Here is a 21,967-nt window from a genome sequence, read left to right as displayed (position 1 = left end):
TGTGTGCTTCAGTAGTTGCAGCACGCGGGCTCAGTAGTTGTGGCTCACGGGCCCTAGAGCACAGGCTCAGTATCTGTGGCTCACGGGCTTAGTTGCTCCGCGGCATGTGGGATCTTCCAGGACCAAGGATTGAACCCGTGTCCCCTGCATTGGCAGGGGGATTCTTAACCACTGCACCACCAGGGAAGCCCAACACTGCCTCCTTCTTGAAGCACTTTCCTTCTTGGCTTCCTGGACACCCAACTCTCCTGGTTTTTCTCCTACATTTGTGATCACTCCTACTCAGTCTCCTTTGCTGGGTCTTCTTGCTTTATCTGAATTCTGATGGAGGGCCTTGGGCCTTGGGCCTCAGATGTCTTCCCTTCCCCATCTTCTCTCCTCTCCTAACTGAGTTCATTCAGTCACATGGCTTCAAATACTATGTCTATTCCAATGACTCCCAAATCTAGGTTTCCAGGCCCAAACTCTTCCATGATTGCCATATCTTCCAACTTTCAACTCCACAGCTCCACTTGAGTGTCAAACAGACATCTTTGACGTGTCCAAACGCAGAAGTCCTCCTCAACAATCCCACTCTTCCCCACGTCTTCCCTCTGTAAATCAGAGGCACCACCAATTACCCAGTTGCTTAGTCTACAAATCTAGGAGTGAGGATTATTATTATTTTTTATTTAGGTATAGTTGACTTACAATCTTGTGTTAGTTTCAGTGTACAGCAAAGTGATTCAGTTATACATGTATACATATATAGAGAGATTCTTTTTCAGATTCTTTTTCCTTACAGGTTATTACAAAATATTGAATATACTTCCCTATGCTATACAGTAGGTCCTTGCTGGTTATCTATTATATATAGTAGTGTGTATATGTTAATCCCAACTCCTAATTTAACCCTCCCCCCTTTCCCCTTCGGTAACTGTACATTTGTTTTCTATACCTGTGGGTCTATTCCTGTTTTGTAAATAGGTTAATTTGTATCATTTTTTTTAGATTCCACATATAAGTGATATCATATGATATTTGTCTTTCTCTGTCTGGCTTACTTCGCTTAGTATGAAAATCTAACCCCTTATTATTATTAAGGGAAGATTAGCTTCATTAAAATTTTTTCTTTAAACTTGTAATTTTAAAATCATTTCAGACTTACAGGAAAGGTGCAAAGAATAGTACAGAGTTCCCATATATCCTTCACCCAGTTTTCACCAATGTCAACTTACATAACCATAGTACAATTATTTGTCAGGAAATTAACAAGGGTATAATACCATTAACCAATGGTACAGACCTCATTTGAATCTCAACAATTTTCCACTAATGTTCTTTTTCCGGTTTAGAATCTAATCCAGGATCCCACATTGCATTTAGCTGTCTCCTTAATTTCCTCTAGGAATTATTTTTAACGTCCCTCTTTCCCATACACTCTAATTCCACTTCTATAGTAACTGAGTGAGATCTACCTTCACAATAGATCCTGAATCTTACCACTCTTTTCCACCTCACTGTTACTGTAACGGGGCAGGACCCTATGGGGTCTTCCCAGAACAGACCCCCTCTCCATGTCCTCCGCCTGCCTCCTGTCTGTAAAAAACTTTAGCCAAAGAATAAATTTCATCAGAAAAATGAAAAAAAAATGCAGAAGCAAAGAAAAGCAGTCAAACAGGACAAAATAATAATTGTTTAGTCATTAAACAAAGTTAAGGACCTTTAGTTCCTCCTCAAGGGCTCTTGATAATATTCTGAGTCATCTCCTTTGAGATGTTTTGCAGATACCAAAACCCCCACCAGGTGGAAGAAGTTAACTACATGATAACCAGACTGTAGCCATGACATAAGCTGCTTCATCCTCCACAATTCCGAGAACTGGCCTCAAAGAAATGGGAACAAACTGACTCTGGAACTGAAGATTAACTGTACTTAAAACAATCAAGATGATGCTGGTCAGACCACTGCATGACCAATTTCAAGATAATTGTCAAAGCTGACTGTGGTGTTCTGCATGTAACCCCCTCCCTCTGCCTATACATCCCTGAAACTCCCCTTTAAAAGCTCTTGTGGGGCTTCCCTGGTGGCGCAGTGGTTAAGAATCTGCCTGCCAATGCAGGGGACACGGGTTCGAGCTCTGGTCCAGGAAGATCCCACATGCCGCGGAGCAACTAAGCCCATGCGCCACAACTGCTGAGCCTGCGCGCCTAGAGCCCGTGCTCCGCAACAAGAGAAGACACCGCAATGAGAAGCCTGCGCACCGCAATGAAGAGTAGCCCCCACTCTCCACAATTAAAGAAAACCCGTACACAGCAATGAAGACCCAACGCAGCCAAAAATAAATAAATTAATTAAAAAAAAAAAAGCTCTTGTGGGACTACCCTTGTGGTCCAGTGGTTAAGGCTCTGCTCTTCCACTGCAGGGGGCATGGGTTCGATACTTGGTCGGGAAACTAAGATCCTGCATGCCATGTGGTGCAGCTAAAATAAATAAAATAAAATAAAATAATAAAATAAAATAAAATAAAATAGAATAAAATAAAATCTCTTGTGCCCTGATAGGCAGTGGTGAGTTGGTTCTTTGGGACATGAGTCCACCTTCTCCTCAGGTTGTTGGCCTCCTGAATAAAGCAACCTTTCCTTTCCTACCAACACTTGTCCCTGGAGTATTGACTTTCCAGCAGCAAGTAGCTGAACCTGAGTTTGGTAACACTACCATCTCAGTCCAAGCCATCATCTCTTCCCTGGGAACTGTAGCCTCCTAAACATCTGCCTGTTCCCCTTCAGCCTCTTCCCTTCAATTTTTCTGTCCCCAGCCATTGACGTGATCTTTTAAGAATGCAAATTATGTTCTATCCATCTCCTGATCAAAACCCTTTAGTGACTTCCTATTTCTTTTCAAAAAAAATCTGCCCTCTCCCCCATGTAACACTTTATTCAGTCAAAGATCAGCAATGGCTGCTACAACCATGAGGTGAGAGATGAGGTGGTTGGGGAACAGTGGCAAAGTCTCTCTGCTTAGATTACCAAGGAGAAAATGTACTTTTACAAGGAGCGATCTATCAGTTAGCCCCTTGATCAGGTGGTCAAACTCAGCATCATAATAGTGGGGCTCTCTGACATTATTGCACCTCCAGAGGTGATGCAATATGAAGTCCGCAGTATCACCAGGGAAACATTCTTGCCAAAAATGCTCAACATTAGTCTATTCAAACCTCAGACTCAATTTCCATTTTATAGGCATAACAGAGGTTGTGGAACACACTAAACACCACGAGGAAACAATCAGACAAATCCAGAATGTGGGACATTCTACTGGAAACTGGTCTGAACTCTGGGAAAAAACCAACAAAATATGGGAAAAAAAGTGTGTGTGGGTGTGCATGTGTGTGTGTGTCTGTATTCTATATTAAAAGAGAATAAAGAGACATGACAACCAAATACAATGCATGAAACTTGACTGGCTCCTGGTTCAGATTAAAACAAAATACTAGTGGGTCAATTGGGAAAATCTGAATAGGGACTGGATAAACTTTCTAAGAGGTGAAACTAGTTCTGTGGTTATGTAGAAGAATGCCTTTTTCTTAGGAGATGCATGGTGAAGTATTTAGAGGTGCAGTGCCGCAGCAATTTACTTTCCAGTGGTACAGAAAAAAAAAACATTATTAAGGCAGGTTTAGCTTTATTTTCTTTAGACTTTTTATTTTGAAATAATTTTAGAATTATGGAAAAGCTCCAAAAAAAAAAAATAGTTCAGAGTTCCCATATACATACATAAAGCAAATATGTCAAAATATTTTTAACATATTAGTCATTTAAATGTTGTAATAATTTCTGTATTATTAAACAGCCAATTGCATCTATCAAAAAAACTTAAAATATTTACTTCTTACAGGTCTACAGGGCCCTAAATAACATGGCCACCAGTTCTCTGCTCTCTTGGCCAACCACCTGGGATTCCTGCCATCATTCCTAAGTCAGGGCCTTTGCACTTGCTGTTAATCCCGCCCCGATCTCTTTTCCATCGGGCCTTTGTTCAAATGTCACCTCTTCAGAAGAGCCTTCCATTATCCTTTCTAACATAGCTCCTCTTTCACTGCCAACACCCTACTCTCCCCTATTTTTCTTTATTGTGCTGGCCACTATATGAAATTAAATTTATTTTTAAAAATGCCTTTATTGTCTCCCTCAGTACAATGCAAGCTCCAAAAAGGAAAAGACTTTGCTTTAGTCACGTGCTATATCCCAGAGTCCAAACAAGGCCGAGGACACACTGAGCGCTCGATGAATAGTTTACTGATTTAATAGGTTAGGCAATCACACCGTTCACAGAGGGATTCTTTGCCAAACGGCGGAAGGGTAAAGCGCCCTACATGACGATACACGCATGCGCGCAAGATCCGGGAAGTATGTTAGGGAAAGGGGTGGAGCATAGAGAGGAGTCTCGCGGACAGAGGCGGTTGGATCCCAGAGCGCGAGGGGGAAGAAGACGGCTTGGGGCGAAGCGCGCGTGCGCACTGTGACCACCAGCACACCGCGGCAAAGGCGTTTAAGGTGCCGGAAGGCGGGGTAGTGGTCTTGCGCGTGCGCAGTGCCCACGGCGGCCCCAGGCTCCCCGTGTGTGAGTTGTGATGGACTCGCGCAGCGCGTGCGCAGTGCAAACGGCGGAGGGATTTGATGCTGGTTCCACCCCTTGCCCTGTCGCGAGCCGAAGCCGCGCGGGCTCGTGAGCAGCGGCCTGGTACGCGCGGTAGGCGAGCGACAGAGACTGAGGGACGCGGACGCCGCCAGAGTCGAAGCCAGAGCAGGATTATCTGCTGCTGAGGGGCCGCCGCAGCCGCCGCGAGCCCCCGGACCGTCGCTAGGCCGAGGAGGGCGCCGCGCGGCGGGTGAGTGCGACTTAGTGGCCTTACCGGGTGTGGGGCCGCTACCCACAAGCCCCTGCGGTGTGCCCCAGTCCCTTACCCGCGGTTGGGTCCCCTTCCCGCGCCACTGCCACAGCACCTTTTTGCACCCCTTATCCAGAGTTCTCTGGTCACTTAGGTCCTCTTCCCGTAGTTCCCTTCCTCCTCAGCGGCCACTTACCCACAGGCCTTTGCGGTGTGTTGCCTTTTTTTCTCGCCTCCACCGACCCTTACCCATAATTCATTTCGCCTGTGGGGCCCAGATCTGTTACCCACAACTCCCAGGCTTGAGATTTGCTACTTTTGATCCCCTTCCTTGATCGGAGACTTTCTGCGACCCTCGCCCCATAACCTGTTATCCAAGGAATGGGACCACCAGCCGCCACTGCCTTGGACCTCCTTTCTCAGGATCCTTGATGCCCCCACAAGCCCCCAGGGACCCTCAGCCCCGCAGTTCCTTGCTCAGGACTCTGAGACTTCACTACTCAGAAACCCTTTTTCAGTCTTTGTTTCCCTTACCGGCTTCGCCCCACCTTCGCACAGCCTTCCCTCCAAAACCTGCTTTCTCATTCAGATTTATTCCTTTCCCCTGTGGCTTAGGAGCACTCTGTGCCCCTACAGAACTTGTTCTGATACTGAGATTTTGCCCCTATTTCTCTCTTTCCTTGGAAGTCAAGGGGTTATAGGGGCCTCATCTCTCCCAGCCCACCCTCATATAATGTGGTCCTGCTTCTGCTCTTAGACTTGGCAAGATGACCCAGTTCCTGCCACCCAACCTTCTGGCTCTCTTTGCTCCCCGTGACCCCATCCCGTACCTGCCACCCCTGGAGAAACTGCCACATGAAAAACACCACAATCAACCTTACTGTGGCATTGCGCCATACATCCGAGAGTTTGAGGTGAGTTCACTGAGCAGACTTGGACTGGGTTGGGTTCTGGAGGCCGTGGGGCTGGACTGGGGAGTCCAGTCCCTGGCCAGTTTTACAGCTGGGTGATTTAGGCAGGTGACTTTTATGCTCAGTTTCCCAGTCTTGCTTGGGGTTGATAATGCATCCCTTGTTGGTTTTTGTGGAAGTTCCGTAACTACCAGTTGAGGATTCAAGCTCTCGAGTTAGGTAGACCTTGGCACACCATTTATCAGCTGTGTGACCTTGGGCAAGTGGTGCATCCTCGTAGTGCTTTGATCGCTTCATCTACAGCAAGGGGATATTAGTATCTTTGCTGTAATATTGACGGAGAAATAACTGGAAGTTTTATGTCACGGGGCTTGATACTAAGCAGTCAGCAAATGTCAATATTTATTCTTATCTTTACCATTTTTGTCACTAACAGGGTGATATTTGTAAAGGGTTAGCACCAGGTGATGGGCTGCTTAAGACCGTGGGCTTGAGATTTTCAGGATAAACTTGAATAAATGACTTGGGCTCTTGGGCCTTAGTTTTTTCATTTGTGAAATTGAGATAACAACTTCCACCTCTTAAGGTGTATCAGAGAACACCTGAGAAATGCTGCCAGAAGTCAGAAGAAGAAAGTTCTGGCATCGAGTGGGAAAGGGGAGATGGAGGAAGTTGCAGAGCAGAAGTTAGTAGCGAGATGACAGAAGATTGGCTCTTTAGTGGGATTTGCCACCCTCATTGAACTGGTACTTGGAAAATGTTGTTCGCCAGTTACACTAATTTAATCGCTACAGGCCAGTGGCAGACATGGGTTATGTGCCAGTTACTATTTGATGAGAGCTTGCTGAGGCCTTCAGGAACTGCTCTGGCCCTCAGAAGGTGTCCAGTTGTTTACCTCTGAGCACTGCACTGTCAGCTCCTTTTGCTTCAGGCCTGGTCCCGATTCCTGTTTATGACAGAGAACAAATATGTTGCAGGTTGATGTTCTTGATAAATACAAGAGAGTTTCTTTCATTTTTCTAGTATTTTTAGAGAAAGACTACAAAGTAAAAACTCAAAATTTTTTTATTAAGTTCAACGGGCATAAAACTCTGTCAGATTGCTGTAGAAGTTTCTGAATACCAATTCCTGGCTTCTCTACTTCTCTTGTCGCAGACCAGTAACAGTTCACAGATAGCATTGGTCCATGGACCGTGCTTTGATCTGCGCCTGGGAACTGTCCATGTTTGTTTGTGCGCGTGTCTGTGTAAACACGCAGGGGAGCGTGGCCAAGATATTTATTATTTCCTGGCTGGGTGTCTCATGCTGTTGTCCCCTGTCCCTCCCACCCTGTCACCTCTTATTGTTCCCAGGACCCTCGAGATGCCCCTCCTCCAACTCGAGCAGAAACTCGGGAGGAGCGCATGGAGAGGAAGGTATGTAGTGTCTGCCTTCTGGCCCCACATCCTTTTTTGCCTCTTTCTTCAGGATGTTCCCTGACATCAGGGCACTTCTGTCTGTATTCAGTTGTCTACCTTTCTCCTGACAGAGACGGGAAAAGATTGAGCGGCGACAGCAGGAAGTCGAGACAGAGCTAAAAATGTGTAAGTCTCTCCTTCCCCGTTTCATCTCTCGTTCAAGCACTCCTGTGTTTCTCTCCGCCAGTCCACCCCAAGACTTTAATTTGGGAAAACAGGTTGTCAGTTCACTCTTTTAACCCCACCATTTGCCACGCACTGTATTTGGTTTAGGCATTTAAGCAGGGGAGTGTGGAGTAAGGGTGAGCAGGAAAGGAGCCCGGTACCTTGGGCTGCCTCCTGTAGGGGCCTGGACTTGGAGGGGCTCCCACAGCCCAGCCAGGTCTCACAGGGTGAGGCAGTGAGATCCCGGCTAGTGAGGCAGTTCTGGCTCCACCTTAGCTCCCTGATCCTTGGACTGCGGATGTTTCATCTCTTCCAGGTACAGGAGGAATTAGAGTTTGGGATAGGGACCTTGTAGCCATTGACCAGACTTCACAAGAGGGTCGCATATCAACCTCCAATGGCCCTTTCTTGTTAGGGCGAGGCCTTTTTAGTTAGGGCTTGGGTTTTCCTCCTATACTTGTGCGTCTATGGTGAATCACTTCACTCAGAACCTATTCCCTGGAGTGGCCCATTCCTCAGGGAGCTTATGCAAATGCCTCACAACTGCAAGCTGGGCATCTAAATGAGAGCTGTCTGAGCCCTGACTCTCACTGCCTTCCTGTCTTTTCTTGGATGCCTCAAAGGCATCTCAAACTCAGTGTCCAAACCACAATCAGGATTTCCTCTCCCCAACAACCTGGTCTTTGGATGTTTCCTTTGCTGGAACATGGTCATCCAGCTTTGCAAATCATGACCTCAGTCATGGCCACCCAGTTTGCTTTTAACAACTTTTTCTTGCTATTTCCCCAGCTTGTCACCAAAACGTATCCCTGTCACAAATCTGAGCCTTCTCTCTGTGTCCACCACCCAGGGCCCCTCTAGCCTGGACACGCAGTCTAATGTCTAACGGGGTTTACCTGCATCTCTGTCCCCGCCAGGTTCTGGAGGGCTTTTTTTTTTTTTTTTTTTTTTTCAATCTGTGCTGCACAGCCTGTGGGATCTTAGTTCCCTGACCAGGGATCGAACTCTCACCCTCTGCATTGAAAGTGCAAAGTCTTAACCACTGGACTGCCAGGGAAGTTCCCTCTGTGGGGCTTTTTAAAATACAACTCTGATTGTACCTTTCTCTGCTAACACCCTTTTGGCGGGGGAGGGCGCGCCGCACGGCCTGCAGAATCCTAGTTCCCTAACCAGGGATTGAACCCGGGCCCTCGGCAGTGAAAGCGCAGAGTCCTAACCACTGGACCGCCAGGGAATTCCCACACAGCCTCCTTTTGCTTTCAGCAAAAAGACCAGAGTCCCTTCCCTGCCCACTGAGGATGCATTCTGCCCATGCGCCCCTCCCCTCCTGCTCCAGCCAACACTGGCCTCTTCTCATGCCTCTTCCTTCCCAGATGGTCTCCTGTCACTGGGTCTTTGCCTGGGCTGTTCCCTTGGTCTCACATGATATTTGGTTTATATGGAGCTGCCCTTCGTATCTCTGTCAGCGTCTCTCCTCAAGGAAGCCTTTCGTGACTTGCTTGCTCTGGTCCGAGTCCCCATGTACATTGAAAGCCCTGAGTCCTGCTGCAGGTTGGTCACTTCAGTCTGCAGGAAGGATTCATTGGTGAATATCTATCTTACATTGGTTCATAGTTGCTCCAGGAAGGCAGGGTTTGGATGGAATTTGCTCACCATTGTGGCCCCAGCTCCTGTAGGACCTGGCTCACAGAACTGTTGGCAGCAGGTAACTTGGGAAACCTTTCAGCTCTGCTGCTGGGGCACAGACCTTGTAGTCTGTCCCACATGAGTTGTTTGTTTTAATCTTATTGGAGTATAATTGCTTTACAATGTTGTGTTAGTTTCTGTTGTAGAACAAGGTGAATCAATTATAAGTATACATATATCCCCATATCCTCTCCCTCTTGAGCCTCCCTCCCATCCTCCCTGTCCCACCCTTCTAGGTGGTCACAGAGCATCGAGCTGATCTCCCTGTGCTATGCGGCTGCTTCCCACTAGCCATCCATTTTACATTTGGTAGTGTATATATGTCAGTGCTACTCTCTCACTTTGTTCCAGCTGCCCCTTCCCCGCCCCCCCGGCCCGTGTCCTCAAGTCCGTTCTCTACGTCTGCATCTTTATTCCTGCCCTGCCACTAGGTTCATCAGTACCGGTTTTTTTTAGATTCCATATATGTGCGTTAGCATACGCTGTTTGTTTTTCTCTTTCTGACTTACTTCACTTTGTATGACAGGCTCTAGGTCCATCCACCTCATTACAAATAACTCAATTTTGTTCCTTTTTATGGCTGAGTGATATTCCATTGTATATATGTGCCACATCTTCTTTATCCATTCATCTCTGACCCACCTGAGTTTTAACCCCACCTCTGCCACTTACAGCTGTGTGGCCTTGGATAAGTCACTTCTCCTGTTGGAAATTGTTTTCCACACTTTAAAAATGGGATCCTGGCATGTTAAACAATACTGAGGATGCAGTCAATCAAATTTAGAATGTGGGAAATTGTATAGGACAAACATGTGATCCAGTTTCTTTAACAAATGTTAAAAGGGTGGCAGGGGGCCGGGAGTGAACCAAATGGATTAAACAGTCAAAAGGCACCTCAGCCAAATGGTAAGTGTGGAGCTTGTTTGGATCCTGATTTAAATGAGCCAGCTGTAAAAATCTAGTTTTGAAACAGTCAAGGACATTTGAACACTGGGTCTTAGTGAAGTTAAGGAATTAATGTTAACTTTTTAAGTCGTAATAGCAGTACTGTTGTTACTTTTTTTTTTTTTTTTTTTTTTTTTAGTCTTTATTAGTAGCTACAGTGGTATATCTGGGGTTTGACTTAAAATCCTGGTGGGGTTAGAGATGTAACAAGTGTAGCCATGTGGTGATAGTTGAAGCTGGTTCCGAGGGGTTCGTTACCCTGTTCTCTGTTTCCTTAAGTGTTTGAACTTCCCTGTGAAAGAAAAGGAAAAGAAAAGGATGGGTCAAGTATAGTAGGGTTTCTCTGCCCCTGAGAGCCTCCATCCCCAAGTACAGAAACTTGCTGTGCCTTGTCACAGTTAACAGCTACCATTCAAGGGGACCTTGCTCCTTGCTGAACACTTGATGTATTGAATACGTCATGATTTTGACTTACAGCTTCCAAGTGCAGCAGGGGTTATTGCTCCCGCTTTTAAGACAGAAGATGGAGGTTTGTGGAGGCCGGGTATGTTTAGCAAGAGCAAGAGTTCTGAGATACTTTCTTCGCCATCTAAAAGCCTAATGAGTTTTCTCAGCTCCCCAGTCCAGTCCTTTGAGCCCCTGCTCTGGGCTGCTACCTACATAATCCCTTTAACCAAGGATTTCCCAAGGGCAGAGTTGCCAGCGGAACCGAGTGGAGTGAGGGTGTGTGCATGGTGACTGGTGAGCTCCTCTTCAACTTCAGTTCATTGTCACCCTCTTGTAGCTCAGATACGTGTGTCCTGTTGGCTCAGCTGCACGAGCTTTTACCTGTGGTCACACTCCTGAGCCTCTTGGTTAAGCAAAAACTATAGAGACTCGTGTGGTGTGCCTGGGGTGGTTTCCCCTTTTGTCTGCCAGGCACCTCCGGGCTGCCCATCAGGAAGCTCAGCGCTCTGCTGTCTGGCCTCCGTCCACTCCGCCAGGCAGTGATCGGGGTCCCACTCTACTGCTCCTGCTGTACCTGTTAGACCACCTGCTGCCTGGTGGTGTGAGGTTTATTTCCTGTTAAATACAACTTCAGGTCAAAGGTTATCTCAGTGAGGCCTTTCCTGACCTTCCCATTAAAATTCTTCTCCCCATCTCTCTGCTATTACCGGATAGAACTAGATGGTTGCCTTATTTACCTTGTTTACCTTCAGCCTCCCTCCAGTAACAGATGAGCTCCAAGAAGGCAGGCATCTTTTTTGTCTTTGTTGAATCCCCAGCACCTATGGGAGTTTCAGGCACAAAGTGCTTAATATCTGTTGGGTGAATGGATGCAGATTGAGACATTTGGGCACAGAAAATTACAACCCAAAGGGATGAGGTTTGGTGAGGAAGTGAGGGGCAGGCACAAAGATGGAGTTGTTTTCAAAGGCTACCATCAGTTTCCAGGTAGTCATTCCCTTAAATTTGGGTTCAGTCTTCTGTTTTCCAAGAAATTCTCTAAAGTCGTCCTGAACTTAGTTTATGTCTGCAGCCATCCTCTCTCACGGGAAACAGATCTGTGACCTTTAATTCTCTGGCTTCTCTGAGAAGCTAACACGCGGGGGTTCAGCCTGGGGCCTGGGCTGTGAGGTCAAGCTGGGATGTAAAGCTGAGCTTGGCCTCTCTGCTGCCTGACACTTCTCCTCTTCCATGCCTCAGGGGTTGGTTGTATTTCCATTTGCAAAACGATGGTAAATAAGTCTCAGTCTCCAGCAGTGTCTGAGCCTAATTATGTGTTCAATAAATTATTAATGTTATTCTTTTTCTCACATTCTCATAGAATATGGCAAGTTCTTCAGAAAGTAGCACTGTATTGTAGAAGAACCGCCTCCACTGGCAATGGGCAGGGTGCCTTTGGGGCCCTGGCAGGAGTCAAGAGCCATTGTGTGTGCTGGGGCCACCATACTTGGTGAAAAAGACTTCTTTCTTCCCAGGCCTGACCCATCAGAATCACCTATGGAGTTGGTTTTGTAATAAGAGTCTGGTTTCTGTCTGTGGAGATGATTATTCCTCAGTGGTCTGGCGGTAGTAAGGCTGGGAGTAAGAATCTGACCCGCCTCTTGTGGGCTCCAGCGCCAGCCGTGGGTTCCTCCCTGAGGCCACAGGGCATAGGGCAGAAAGCAGGGCTTGGCCTCTGCGAGGCTTCCACTCCCAGTCTTAGGGTTGCCTGATCTCAGGTTTCCCCTGGGGCTGCAGTTGCAGGCCCTGCCTGTGGGTGGCACTGTGGCCGTGCAGGTGAGAGAGGAAGCTCAGCGCCTGGAGGGATCAGGCTGCTTCTCCAGAGATGCCCCTTTGCGCTTAGTTACACCTGCGAGGGACCTGGGCCTCGGGGTACATACGTCTGAGATGGCGGGTCGGCTGGCCCCCGTCCTGTCAGCTTGAAGTCAGTCTCACGCCCTCCCTTCGTCAGCCTAAATCAGCCACTTAGATGAAGGCTGCTGTGCTTCGGGGAAACCAGGGCTCGGAGGGGCATGCCCAAGGTGGCCAGGTGACCAAAAGTTCCGGGTCTCTGCCCGTCGGTCTGTTTCTGTCTCGCTCTACGATACTGTTGGCACCTTCTACTTAGAAATTCTTTTTTTCCTGCACAGGGGACCCTCACAATGATCCCAATGCTCAGGGTGATGCCTTCAAGACTCTCTTTGTGGCTAGAGTGGTGAGTCCCCAGCTCCCAGTCCCTGGAGCCCCAGAGGAGTCTTGGAACCCTCGACTGCTGAGAGCTTGGGTGTGGGCAGTAGACTAGGTCCCGGGGATGTTCTGAGGGCTTCTCCACTTAACTTCATTTCTGTCTCCTTGTAGAACTATGACACGACAGAATCCAAGCTCCGGAGAGAGTTTGAGGTGTACGGACCCATCAAAAGAGTGAGTGGACTGGGGCACGGGGAGTTTGAGTTGGACGTGTGTGGAGGGAGGGAGGAGGCTGGCTCCCAGCCCTGAGGATGCATTGCCTCGTTTCTGGCTTCGGAGTCCATGGCCTGGGTTGCTATCCTGACTGCACTTCCATGCGGTAGACTTGGGACAGCAGAAGGACAGCAAAGAGGTAGTGACTACTTGCTGCTGATGTAGAGCACAGGTCGGCAAACTACAAAGTTGGTTTTTGTAAATAAAGTTTTGTTGGTATCCAGCCAGGCCCATTTGTTCACTGTTGTTTGCGGCTGCTATTGCCGTAAGGCAGAGTCGGTCGGGGCAGTTGCAAAAGAGACTGTATGGCCCTCAGAGCTGGAAATGTCTGCTGTCTTCTCTATACCTTTATAGAAAATGTATGTTGATTCTTGTTTTTAGAGCAAGGCTTCATGTTTAACTGACATTTCTTCATTTAATTTAAAAGTCACTTAAATGCTCTGGGCTGTAGCAAGGGCTTGAGGTCATCATGCACATAAACTGCAAAGCCCAGGGCCATTAGAGCAGCAGTCACTCTGGGTCCTTGAAGGGACGGAGAGAGGGTCTGAGGTGTCTGTCGCTGGCATCACCCAGCCCAGGGCCTGGCATACGGGCTGTGTGATTGACAGGGTGGGATTTCCCTGTGTCAGAGCTGACCTCTGCCCCCCAGATACACATGGTCTACAGTAAGCGGTCAGGAAAGCCCCGGGGCTATGCCTTCATCGAGTATGAACACGAGCGAGACATGCATTGTGAGTACCTCCCGCCTGCACCCTGCCCTCTGACCCTCTCTCTTCTCTGCTGCCCCAGCCCCTTCCCGTCGTCTGTCCCCACCCCCCTCCCTGCCAAACCTGACATTAGCAATGTCTCTCTCCTCCTCCCTCTGTTTCTGATATATCTTTTTTTTTTTTATATACGTGTTTTTTTAAAAACAAAAACCAAAATCCCCCACAACGTGTGTGTGTGTGTGAACCCGGGGAGGTAAGTGTCACACGTTGAACCTCAGGGGCAAGGAGGGAGCCGGGCGGCGGCTGGGGCTAGTGGGAGGTGGGGGGAGGGGTCGGAGTTTCGGGGAGCCTCTCCCCGTCCCCCCCTCCCCCCGGAGTTGGGGGCGGCCAGGTTAGAATGAGGACTGGCCTTTGAACCTGCCCTCTCTTCCCCCAGCTGAACTGGGGCTGGGCCACCTGACCCTCCGCCTCCCCACCCCGGCTCCCGCCCTGCTCCTCAGCGGGCAGTGGGCCGGTTGGCGTGTTCAGCGCCTGCCCCCACGTCTCCAGAGCCCCCTTTGAGGCCGCGGCGGCATCCACGTGGGCAGGGATGGGTGGGTGGGGGCGGGCAGGGCTGCGGCGTGTCCAGGGGCCGCCGTATTAATTGACTGTTCTTATTGTCACTGCAGCCACCACGCAGCTGGCTTGCAGCTGATGCTTACGCTCCCCTTACAACACCTCAGTGTATGGTTGGTATAAGGGTTTGTATCATGGGTAAGATCATTCAGCACCGCACACCAGCCCAGCTTAGCCAGGCAGCTCAGGAGCAGCGAGGCACCCCTCCTCCCATCCCCAGCCGCCCCCTCAGCCTCCCCGCACCCAGAGCCCTTTCCTCGTTTGGGTGCCCTTGGTCCCATCTGCCCCCCATCCATCTGCTCTCCAGTAATCCTGCTGATCCCAGGAGGGGAAAGATGAACCCCGACGGGAAAGGCAGCCGGCCTCTCCAGCTGGGCTCGACCCAGCCCCCTGACTTCCCTGGCCTCATGACGTCAGTGGCAAGGTGGCGGGAATACTGAAGACGGGATGCACGGGGACCAGGGCTCCACATGGAACCCTTCAGCCCTCCGCTCCCTGCCCCTGCGCCTTCGCGGGGCTGTCACTGTGGTGGCCCTGGAGAATCGTCTTGCTTGCTAGATTTGGGGTGCTCTGCCCCCTTCCTGTCTGCCTTATCATGGTTGAGGCCTCCCGAGGGGCCGTGGAGCCCAGCGGCCCAGCTGCTCTCCAGAGTGCATGGGATTGGGGACTGGGGCGCGGGAGGGTTCGAGTGACAGGCCGTAAACAGCAGAAGGTGGTGTAGATTTTCCTGAAGACCCTTCCACTGTCTAGAGACCTAAGAGAGGGAGAGAGAGTGAAGCCTAGAAATACACACGTCACATGTTTTCTCTGCTGTTACTCCCGGGTTGGGCCTCTTCCGGGGTTTGGGACACAACCAGAGCAGGGTTCCTTTGCTTGACGGTGTTCCCAGTCCTTAACTTCCTTTCCCTACCACCCTCCTCTGGGTTCAGGGGCCAAGCGGCCCCTCCGCCTCAGATCATGGGCAGCACTCCATCTCCTGGACCCCCAAGGCTGTCCCCTTGGGTGCCAGCCTTTGGGCTGAAGCAGGTGGTGGGAGGGAGTGTGGAGTTCGAGGTGGAGAAGTCATTCCACGTGCTGAGAGGGGGTGGGCGTGTGCCTAGTTCAGCATGGACTTTACTGGGGAGAGGTGAAGGTGGACAGGTTTGCTAAGGCCTCCCTAGCCTTCTTTTTAAAATCAAACTAGATAGTCCCACGGCTTTCCAGCTCCCAGACTTGATGTTAACCCTTGTCTCCCCCTCTTTCAAGGCCTCCGTAAGGTTTCTTTGGGGTCCACCACTTCCTCTGCCTGTCTCCAGGTGGTGCAGGAGATGTGGTTCCTCTCCCCTTCCGTGGCTCCTAGAATCCCTTCCCTGTAGCTTTAGCTGACCCCGTGGTGGTGGGTGTGGGGTCTGTGCGCGTGCTCAGGTAAGCTTGGGGGCTCCAGGTAAGCGGTCCCGTGTCCCCCCCCGGGAAGCCCGCCTCCTCGCCAGGCCCCCAGGAGTTGCCGAGCCCCCCCCATCCCGCTCGGTTTGGACACCCGCAAGGCCGGCATCGGTAAATGGCACCTTTTTCTCTTCCTCTGGTTGTTATTTGGGGGGGAGAGGGCTGGGGCGGGGCCGGGTATTGTGGCTGGTTGAGGACAACCCCCTAGGCCAGGGCTGGGGGTGGGAAATAGGGACTTTTTTGGCCTTCCCGACAGCCCCACGTGAGACAGGCCGGGGATCAGGCCTGTCCTTTGCTGTGCCCTGCCCGAGAGCAGGACGTGCCTCTCCCCGCATCTCCCCCTCTACTCCTCACCCTTCCCGAGAGGCTCAGGCTGGGCTTGGCCTCCCGGCGTGCGTTGAGCTGGGGGTGTGGAGTGAGACGGGACAGGGGCCGGGGTTGGGTGGCAGTCATCTCAGGTAAGGCAGGAATGTTCAGTAGCACCGCACATCTCCCGTGCCTCCCTCCACTTGCCCTCTCCCCCGCCTGCTGTAGGGGGCCCCTCCAGGCCCCCGGGAGCACCATAACCCGCCCTTCTGCTCCCTGCCATCTCCTAAAGATTTCTCCCACCCCCTTCTGGTTCATTTTCTGTTCTGATGTCTGTTCCCCCCACGCTCACCCTCCCCCCAAAAAAAACCACAGAAAAAGGAAACCGGTGTGAACTGGGGTGCAGAGCGGCCCGGCCGGGCCTCCTCCCCCAGCATGATGTTTTAGGGTGCATGCCTGGGGTTGTGGAGGAACCCTCCCCCACAGCAGAGTCCAGCCTTGAGTTAACCTCCAGTTTCTTTGCAGCGACTTTGGCCACCTTGGCGGGAGGGGGCTGCTCTGTCGAGTGGGAGTAGGAGTGGCCTGGGAGCCCAGGGGGGTGGTTAGGGTCATGATGGTGCCTGGGAGTGGTCTCGCCCCCCAATAGTGATTGGGGGTTGGTAAGGAAGCAGGTGCTGAGACGGAGCAGGCCCCTCCTGGTTTGGGAGAGGGTTGGTCTGGCTGTCAGTTGCCTGGCTGGCTGGTGGGCGTGTGTGTCTGTGTGTGCGCGTGTGTAAGTGTGTGGATGGGGACACGGCCGGGGGGTGGGGATGCCACAGAGCTGGGCCTTAGCCTGACTAGAGGACCCTCTGGGGACTCCTCCCCCCCTCCCCCTCCCCCTCCCCCCATCTGTTGCAGCCGCTTACAAGCACGCAGACGGCAAGAAGATTGATGGCAGGAGAGTCCTCGTGGATGTGGAGAGGGGCCGCACCGTGAAGGGCTGGAGGCCCCGGCGGCTAGGTGAGCACATCCTGCTCAGGCTGGGCTCGGGGTCCTGCCAGCTGCTTTCTCACCTCTTTTCTGTACCCTCTGCTGCTTTCTGTCTTCTCTTCCTCTCCTAGCTGCTCACATGCTCTCTCCCTGTCTAGCTCAGCCTTTCTCGTCACCATCTTTCTCCTGGTCTAGTTTCTTACTCTGGGTTACTAGTTAGGAGCAAGAGTACTGACGTTGAGAAGCCAGTCTGGGGTCGGATTCCAGCTTACGTAATTCCTGGCTGGTGGATTTTCCCTTCTTCCTGCCTCATTTTCCTCATCCTGGAAAGTGGGAATAACGGCAAGAGTTCAGTGAGCTCAGCATCTCAGTTAGCCAGCTTGGCAAGTGGCCTACGGTCGGGCTTGTGAAAGTCACTCTCTCATCCACTTACACTTTGCTCCTGCTCATTTGTTCATTCATTCATTGATTCAGCAAACGCCAGTTTGATCACCAGCTGTGTACCAGGCTTCTAGTCAAGAGCAAGACATACATAGATAGCCTCTGCCCTCAGAGACTCCTGCATTCAGCCCCCCCACTCTCTGTCTCTAATTTGTAAGTAGCCATCTCAGTCAAGGTCAGTTTGGTAGCAAGCACCAGAAGTACAGTTGAGCTTCTTAAAGCATAAAGGGGCCTTGTTGATACAGAATCCCAGTGTCTTGGAGCCCAGAGACAGGCGATGCCTGTGGGCCTCAAGAGGACCTGGTAGCCAAACCTGAACGGTCAAGAGCCACCTTTGGCATTTCTGCAGCTTGCTTCTGCCTTGTTTGCTGTTCGTGTGGACTGGTCTCTACTGTGTCTCTCCGCACTGGCCCAGTGTGGCATTCCACAGCCCAGTCCTGGATGAGTCTCTCTACGTTACGGGGCGGGTGTATCTAAGTGGCTCAGCATTGGACGTGGACCTGGGGCTGAGGTCCTGCCATCCAAACATGGCTATTGAGGACCAACTCCTATGAGGGTGAGTGACACAGTTGTCAGGGAAAATGATCTTCCCTGTGCAGACACCCCAGGTGGGTCCAGTACCCTCTGCTCTTATTTCTGCCTCCCAGCCCGCTGTTGTGATGCTTGACTTGCCTTTGCTGAGTAGACCACACACTCAGTCTGCTGAGTCTCTGAACTTAACAGATGGGTTCTTATCTCACTCTGGTTTCTCTGGGTTGGAGTGAGTCCTTCAGAGTCTGCTGTTTCCGACTTTCTGATGCTGATACCTGGTGCATCTTGACCCAGTGCATTGCTACATGCAAAAAAATACATTTAACCCAAACAGAAGTTTTATGAAACAGTAATTATCTTTTCTACAGGCAGTATGTACTAGTATTTTATATTCTGTTGCTTTATTATTATTATTATTTTTAATATATTGATTGCAACCAATCACATTTAATGATGTGATCCATTGCTGGGTTGTGACCTGAAAATTGAAAACACGAGTCTCTTCTGCCCTATACCTGTGATATTCCAGAAGCCTGGTCGGTTGCTTGTCCCTATTTGAATGTCTTTGATATCCAGGCCGCCTCTTTTCCTTTTTCACCCTCGTTGCTGAAAGTCATTCCTTGTATGGAACCCCAGCCCACCTCGCCGAAGCTTCCTTCCAGGCAGTGTGGGGCAGAAGCGTGCGTGAGAGGGCAGCTTCCTGGGTCTCAGCTCTGCCCTTCCTTGCAGAGTCACCCCGGGCAGGTGGCTTTATCTGAGAATGTTTCCCCATCTGAAGAAGGAGACCATCCGCTACTCCTTATAGTTGTTCAGTCATTTGACTGCTTGCTGCACATACGATTTTATATCCTGGATGCTGTACCACGTACAGTTACAGCGAGCAGAGCCAGACATCGTGATGGTGCGTTACAGGCTGGTGGGAGAGGCAGCTGTTAACTCACACATGTACATGTAAAATCGGAAACTCCACGTGAAGTTCTGAGAAGGAAATGTATGTGAGTCGTGGAGAACGGCTTCATCTGGTAGGTCAGGGCAGGCTTACTGAGGAAGCATTGTTTGGGTTAATGTGTGAAGGGTAAGTAGCAGTTAACTAGACAAGGGAAATGAGATTCTAGGGAAAGAGGTGAATGATCCCAAAAACTGGGGCAGGAAGGAAATGGAGACCATGAGGAGATTGGGAAATGCCTAGGACATGAAGAGCCAGGGCGCCTTGCTCTAGAGACGGGAAGGAACCAGCCATCTGCCTGACGTTGCCTTTAGGCTGTGGGGAGCCATTGATGGCTTTGGAGCAGATCACGTTTTCTGTTAGGCCATTGCCGTGCTTTCGGGTGAGGGTGAGGATGGCTGGAAGAGAGGATTTGCCAGGAGGCTATGTGGCGTCTGTAGTGGTGAAGATGGTGGGCTTTGGAGTCGATTACAGGTGCTCCCAGCTCGCGCTGCGGAAGTCATCTGATCTCTGCAGAGCGTGCGTGCCATGTTAGAGAAGTGCGGCAGAAGGTCCTCACAGCACCTGGCCCCGTAGGCGCCGGCAGAGGTGCTTGGTGGCCTTCGCCGCGCTCTTTGCCGCCCCTCGCTCGCCCTGCTGTGGGCCCCGCCCGGACTGACCCGCTGTGGTCTGCCCCCGCCCCCAGGAGGTGGCCTAGGCGGAACCCGGAGAGGGGGCGCTGACGTCAACATCCGGCACTCCGGCCGGGACGACACCTCCCGCTATGATGAGAGGTGAGATTGGGCAGCCGGTGTCCTGGGACGGGGGCGGTCAGCGGGGGAGCCCTGCCGCAAACCTCTGCCCACCTTCTCCAGGCCCGGCCCCTCCCCGCTTCCCCACAGGGACCGGGACCGGGACCGCGAGCGGGAGCGCAGGGAGCGGAGCCGCGAGCGAGACAAGGAGCGAGAACGACGACGCTCCCGCTCTCGGGACCGGCGGCGGCGCTCGCGGAGTCGTGACAAGGAGGAGCGGCGGCGCTCCAGGGAGCGGAGCAAGGACAAGGACCGGGATCGGAAGCGGCGAAGCAGCCGGAGCCGTGAGCGGGCGCGGCGGGAGCGGGAACGCAAGGAGGAGCTGCGAGGCGGCGGCGGTGGTGGCGACATGGCAGAGCCCTCCGAGACCGGCGACGCGCCCCCTGATGACGGGCCTCCTGGGGAGCTGGGTCCTGACGGCCCCGACGGCCCGGAGGAGAAGGGCCGGGATCGGGATCGGGAGCGGCGTCGGAGCCACCGGAGCGAGCGGGAGCGGCGCCGGGACCGCGATCGCGATCGCGATCGGGAGCACAAGCGGGGGGAGCGGGGTGGTGAACGGGGCAGGGATGAGGCCCGAGGTGGGGCGGGTGGCGGTGGCCAGGACAATGGGCTGGAGGGCCTGGGCAGCGACGGCCGAGACATGTACATGGAGTCCGAGGGAGGTGACGGGTACCTGGCTCCAGAGAACGGGTATTTGATGGAGGCTGCGCCAGAGTGAAGAGGGCCTCCCACCGCTGGCTTGGACGTGTTCCTACCCTCCCAGTTGCTGTCATCCTCTCCCCAAACCTTCTTGGTCACCACCTAAGTTTGCCAGCCAAGGGTAGGAGTCTCCTTATTTGTTCTGGTCTCTTGGATTTAAAAATAAAGTTAATTTCTTGTTGATAATGGGCATTTGGTTTTTTCACTGCCCTTCCTTCCCTAGAAGAGTGTCACCTTCTGCCTTTTGATAGCCCTACTTTGGTTGGTTTTGACTTCAGCTTTATGACCTAAGGCTGGGGCTAGCCCCAGTACGCCAGAGCTGTTTCAGATGGGATAAGGAAGCCCTCCCTAAGGGTCCTTGATCCCTTTGTATCTTTCTTTCCTTTTTTACATCTCTCCCACACATCCCTTATGCGTCTGTTCATACCCCTATCTTGGTGCGGGGATGGGGCTTAGGCATTAGAATACTCAGTGGAAGCTACAGCTTTGTGTGAAAGGGAAGCTGTTAGTCTGAGTTGGAGAGCAGGAAGAAGGGTGAGGAAATGAAACGTGAGAGCAACATATAAAAGACAAAACATTCTCTAACACCATAGACAGAAATAAACTCAATGGCTTAAAGACCTAAAGGTAAGACCGGATACTAAAAAACTCCTAGAGGAAAACATAGGCAGAACACACTTTGCCATAAATCGCATTGAAATTTTTTTGGTTCTGACTCCTAGAGTAATAGAAACAAAAGCAAAAATAAACAATTGGAACCTAATTAAAAGCTTTTACACAGCAAAGGAAAGAAACAAAATGAAAAGACAACCTATGGAATGGGAGAAAATATTTGCAAATGATGTGACCGACAAGGGATTAATTTCCAAAATATACAAACAGCTCATACAGCTCAATATAACAAATACAAACAACCCAGTCAAAAATGGGCAGAAGATCAAAATAGACATTTCTCCAAAGAAGACAGAGATGGCCAACAGGCACAGGTAAAGATGCTCAACATCACATTGCTAATTTAGAGAAATGCAAATCAACCACAATGAGAGATCACCTCACACCAGTCAGAATGGCCATCACCAAAAGTCTACAAATAAATGCTGGAGAGGGTGTGGAGCAAGGGGAACCCTCCTACACGGTGGGAATGTAAATTGGTGAAGCCACTATGGAGAACAGTATGGAGGTTCCTTAAAAAACTAAAAATAGAGTCACCACATGATCCAGCAATCCCTGGGCATATATCTGGAGAAAACTCTAACTTGAAAAGACACATGTACCCCAATGTTCATAGCAGGACTGTTTACAATAGCTGAGGGAATTCCTTGGCGGTCCAGTGGTTAGGACTCTGCACTTCCACTGCAGGGAGCATGGGTTTGATCCCTGGCTGGGGAGATCCTGCTTGCTGCGTGGCGGGGAGCTAAGATCACACAAGCCTTGGGGCCAAAAAACCAGTAAAGACTTTAAAAATGGTCCATGTCAAAAAAAAAAAAAAAAAAAAAAAAAAAAGATGTGGTCTATATATTCCATGGAATATTACTCAGCCATAAAAAAAGAATGAAATAATGTCGTTTGCAGCAACATGGA

The 21,967-nt window shown here is 50.7% G+C and overlaps 1 protein-coding gene across 2 annotated transcripts; it reads left to right on the top strand.

Moving 5' to 3' along the window:
* The first annotated feature begins 4,662 nt into the window (after window positions 1-4,662).
* Window positions 4,663-20,572, top strand: SNRNP70 (small nuclear ribonucleoprotein U1 subunit 70). 2 transcript variants are annotated; one of them, XM_059904690.1, is made up of 10 exons: window positions 4,663-4,870; window positions 5,628-5,784; window positions 7,134-7,196; window positions 7,310-7,364; window positions 12,650-12,714; window positions 12,858-12,920; window positions 13,609-13,690; window positions 16,907-17,008; window positions 19,582-19,669; window positions 19,778-20,572. In XM_059904690.1, the coding sequence occupies exons 2-10, from the start codon at window positions 5,638-5,640 to the stop codon at window positions 20,403-20,405; spliced, it is 1,293 nt and encodes a 430-aa protein (XP_059760673.1). In that variant the 5' UTR covers window positions 4,663-4,870; window positions 5,628-5,637; the 3' UTR covers window positions 20,406-20,572. The 2 variants fall into 2 exon arrangements, with proteins under 2 accessions (XP_059760673.1, XP_059760671.1); XM_059904688.1 differs by having other exon boundaries at window positions 19,751-20,572.
* Window positions 20,573-21,967: the final 1,395 nt, after the last annotated feature.

Source organism: Balaenoptera ricei, chromosome 19, assembly GCF_028023285.1.
Source record: "Balaenoptera ricei isolate mBalRic1 chromosome 19, mBalRic1.hap2, whole genome shotgun sequence".
In the NCBI taxonomy this organism is placed as follows: domain Eukaryota; kingdom Metazoa; phylum Chordata; class Mammalia; order Artiodactyla; family Balaenopteridae; genus Balaenoptera; species Balaenoptera ricei.
Note: the sequence above shows the minus strand (reverse complement) of the source record. Positions and strands in the feature narration are given on the sequence as shown.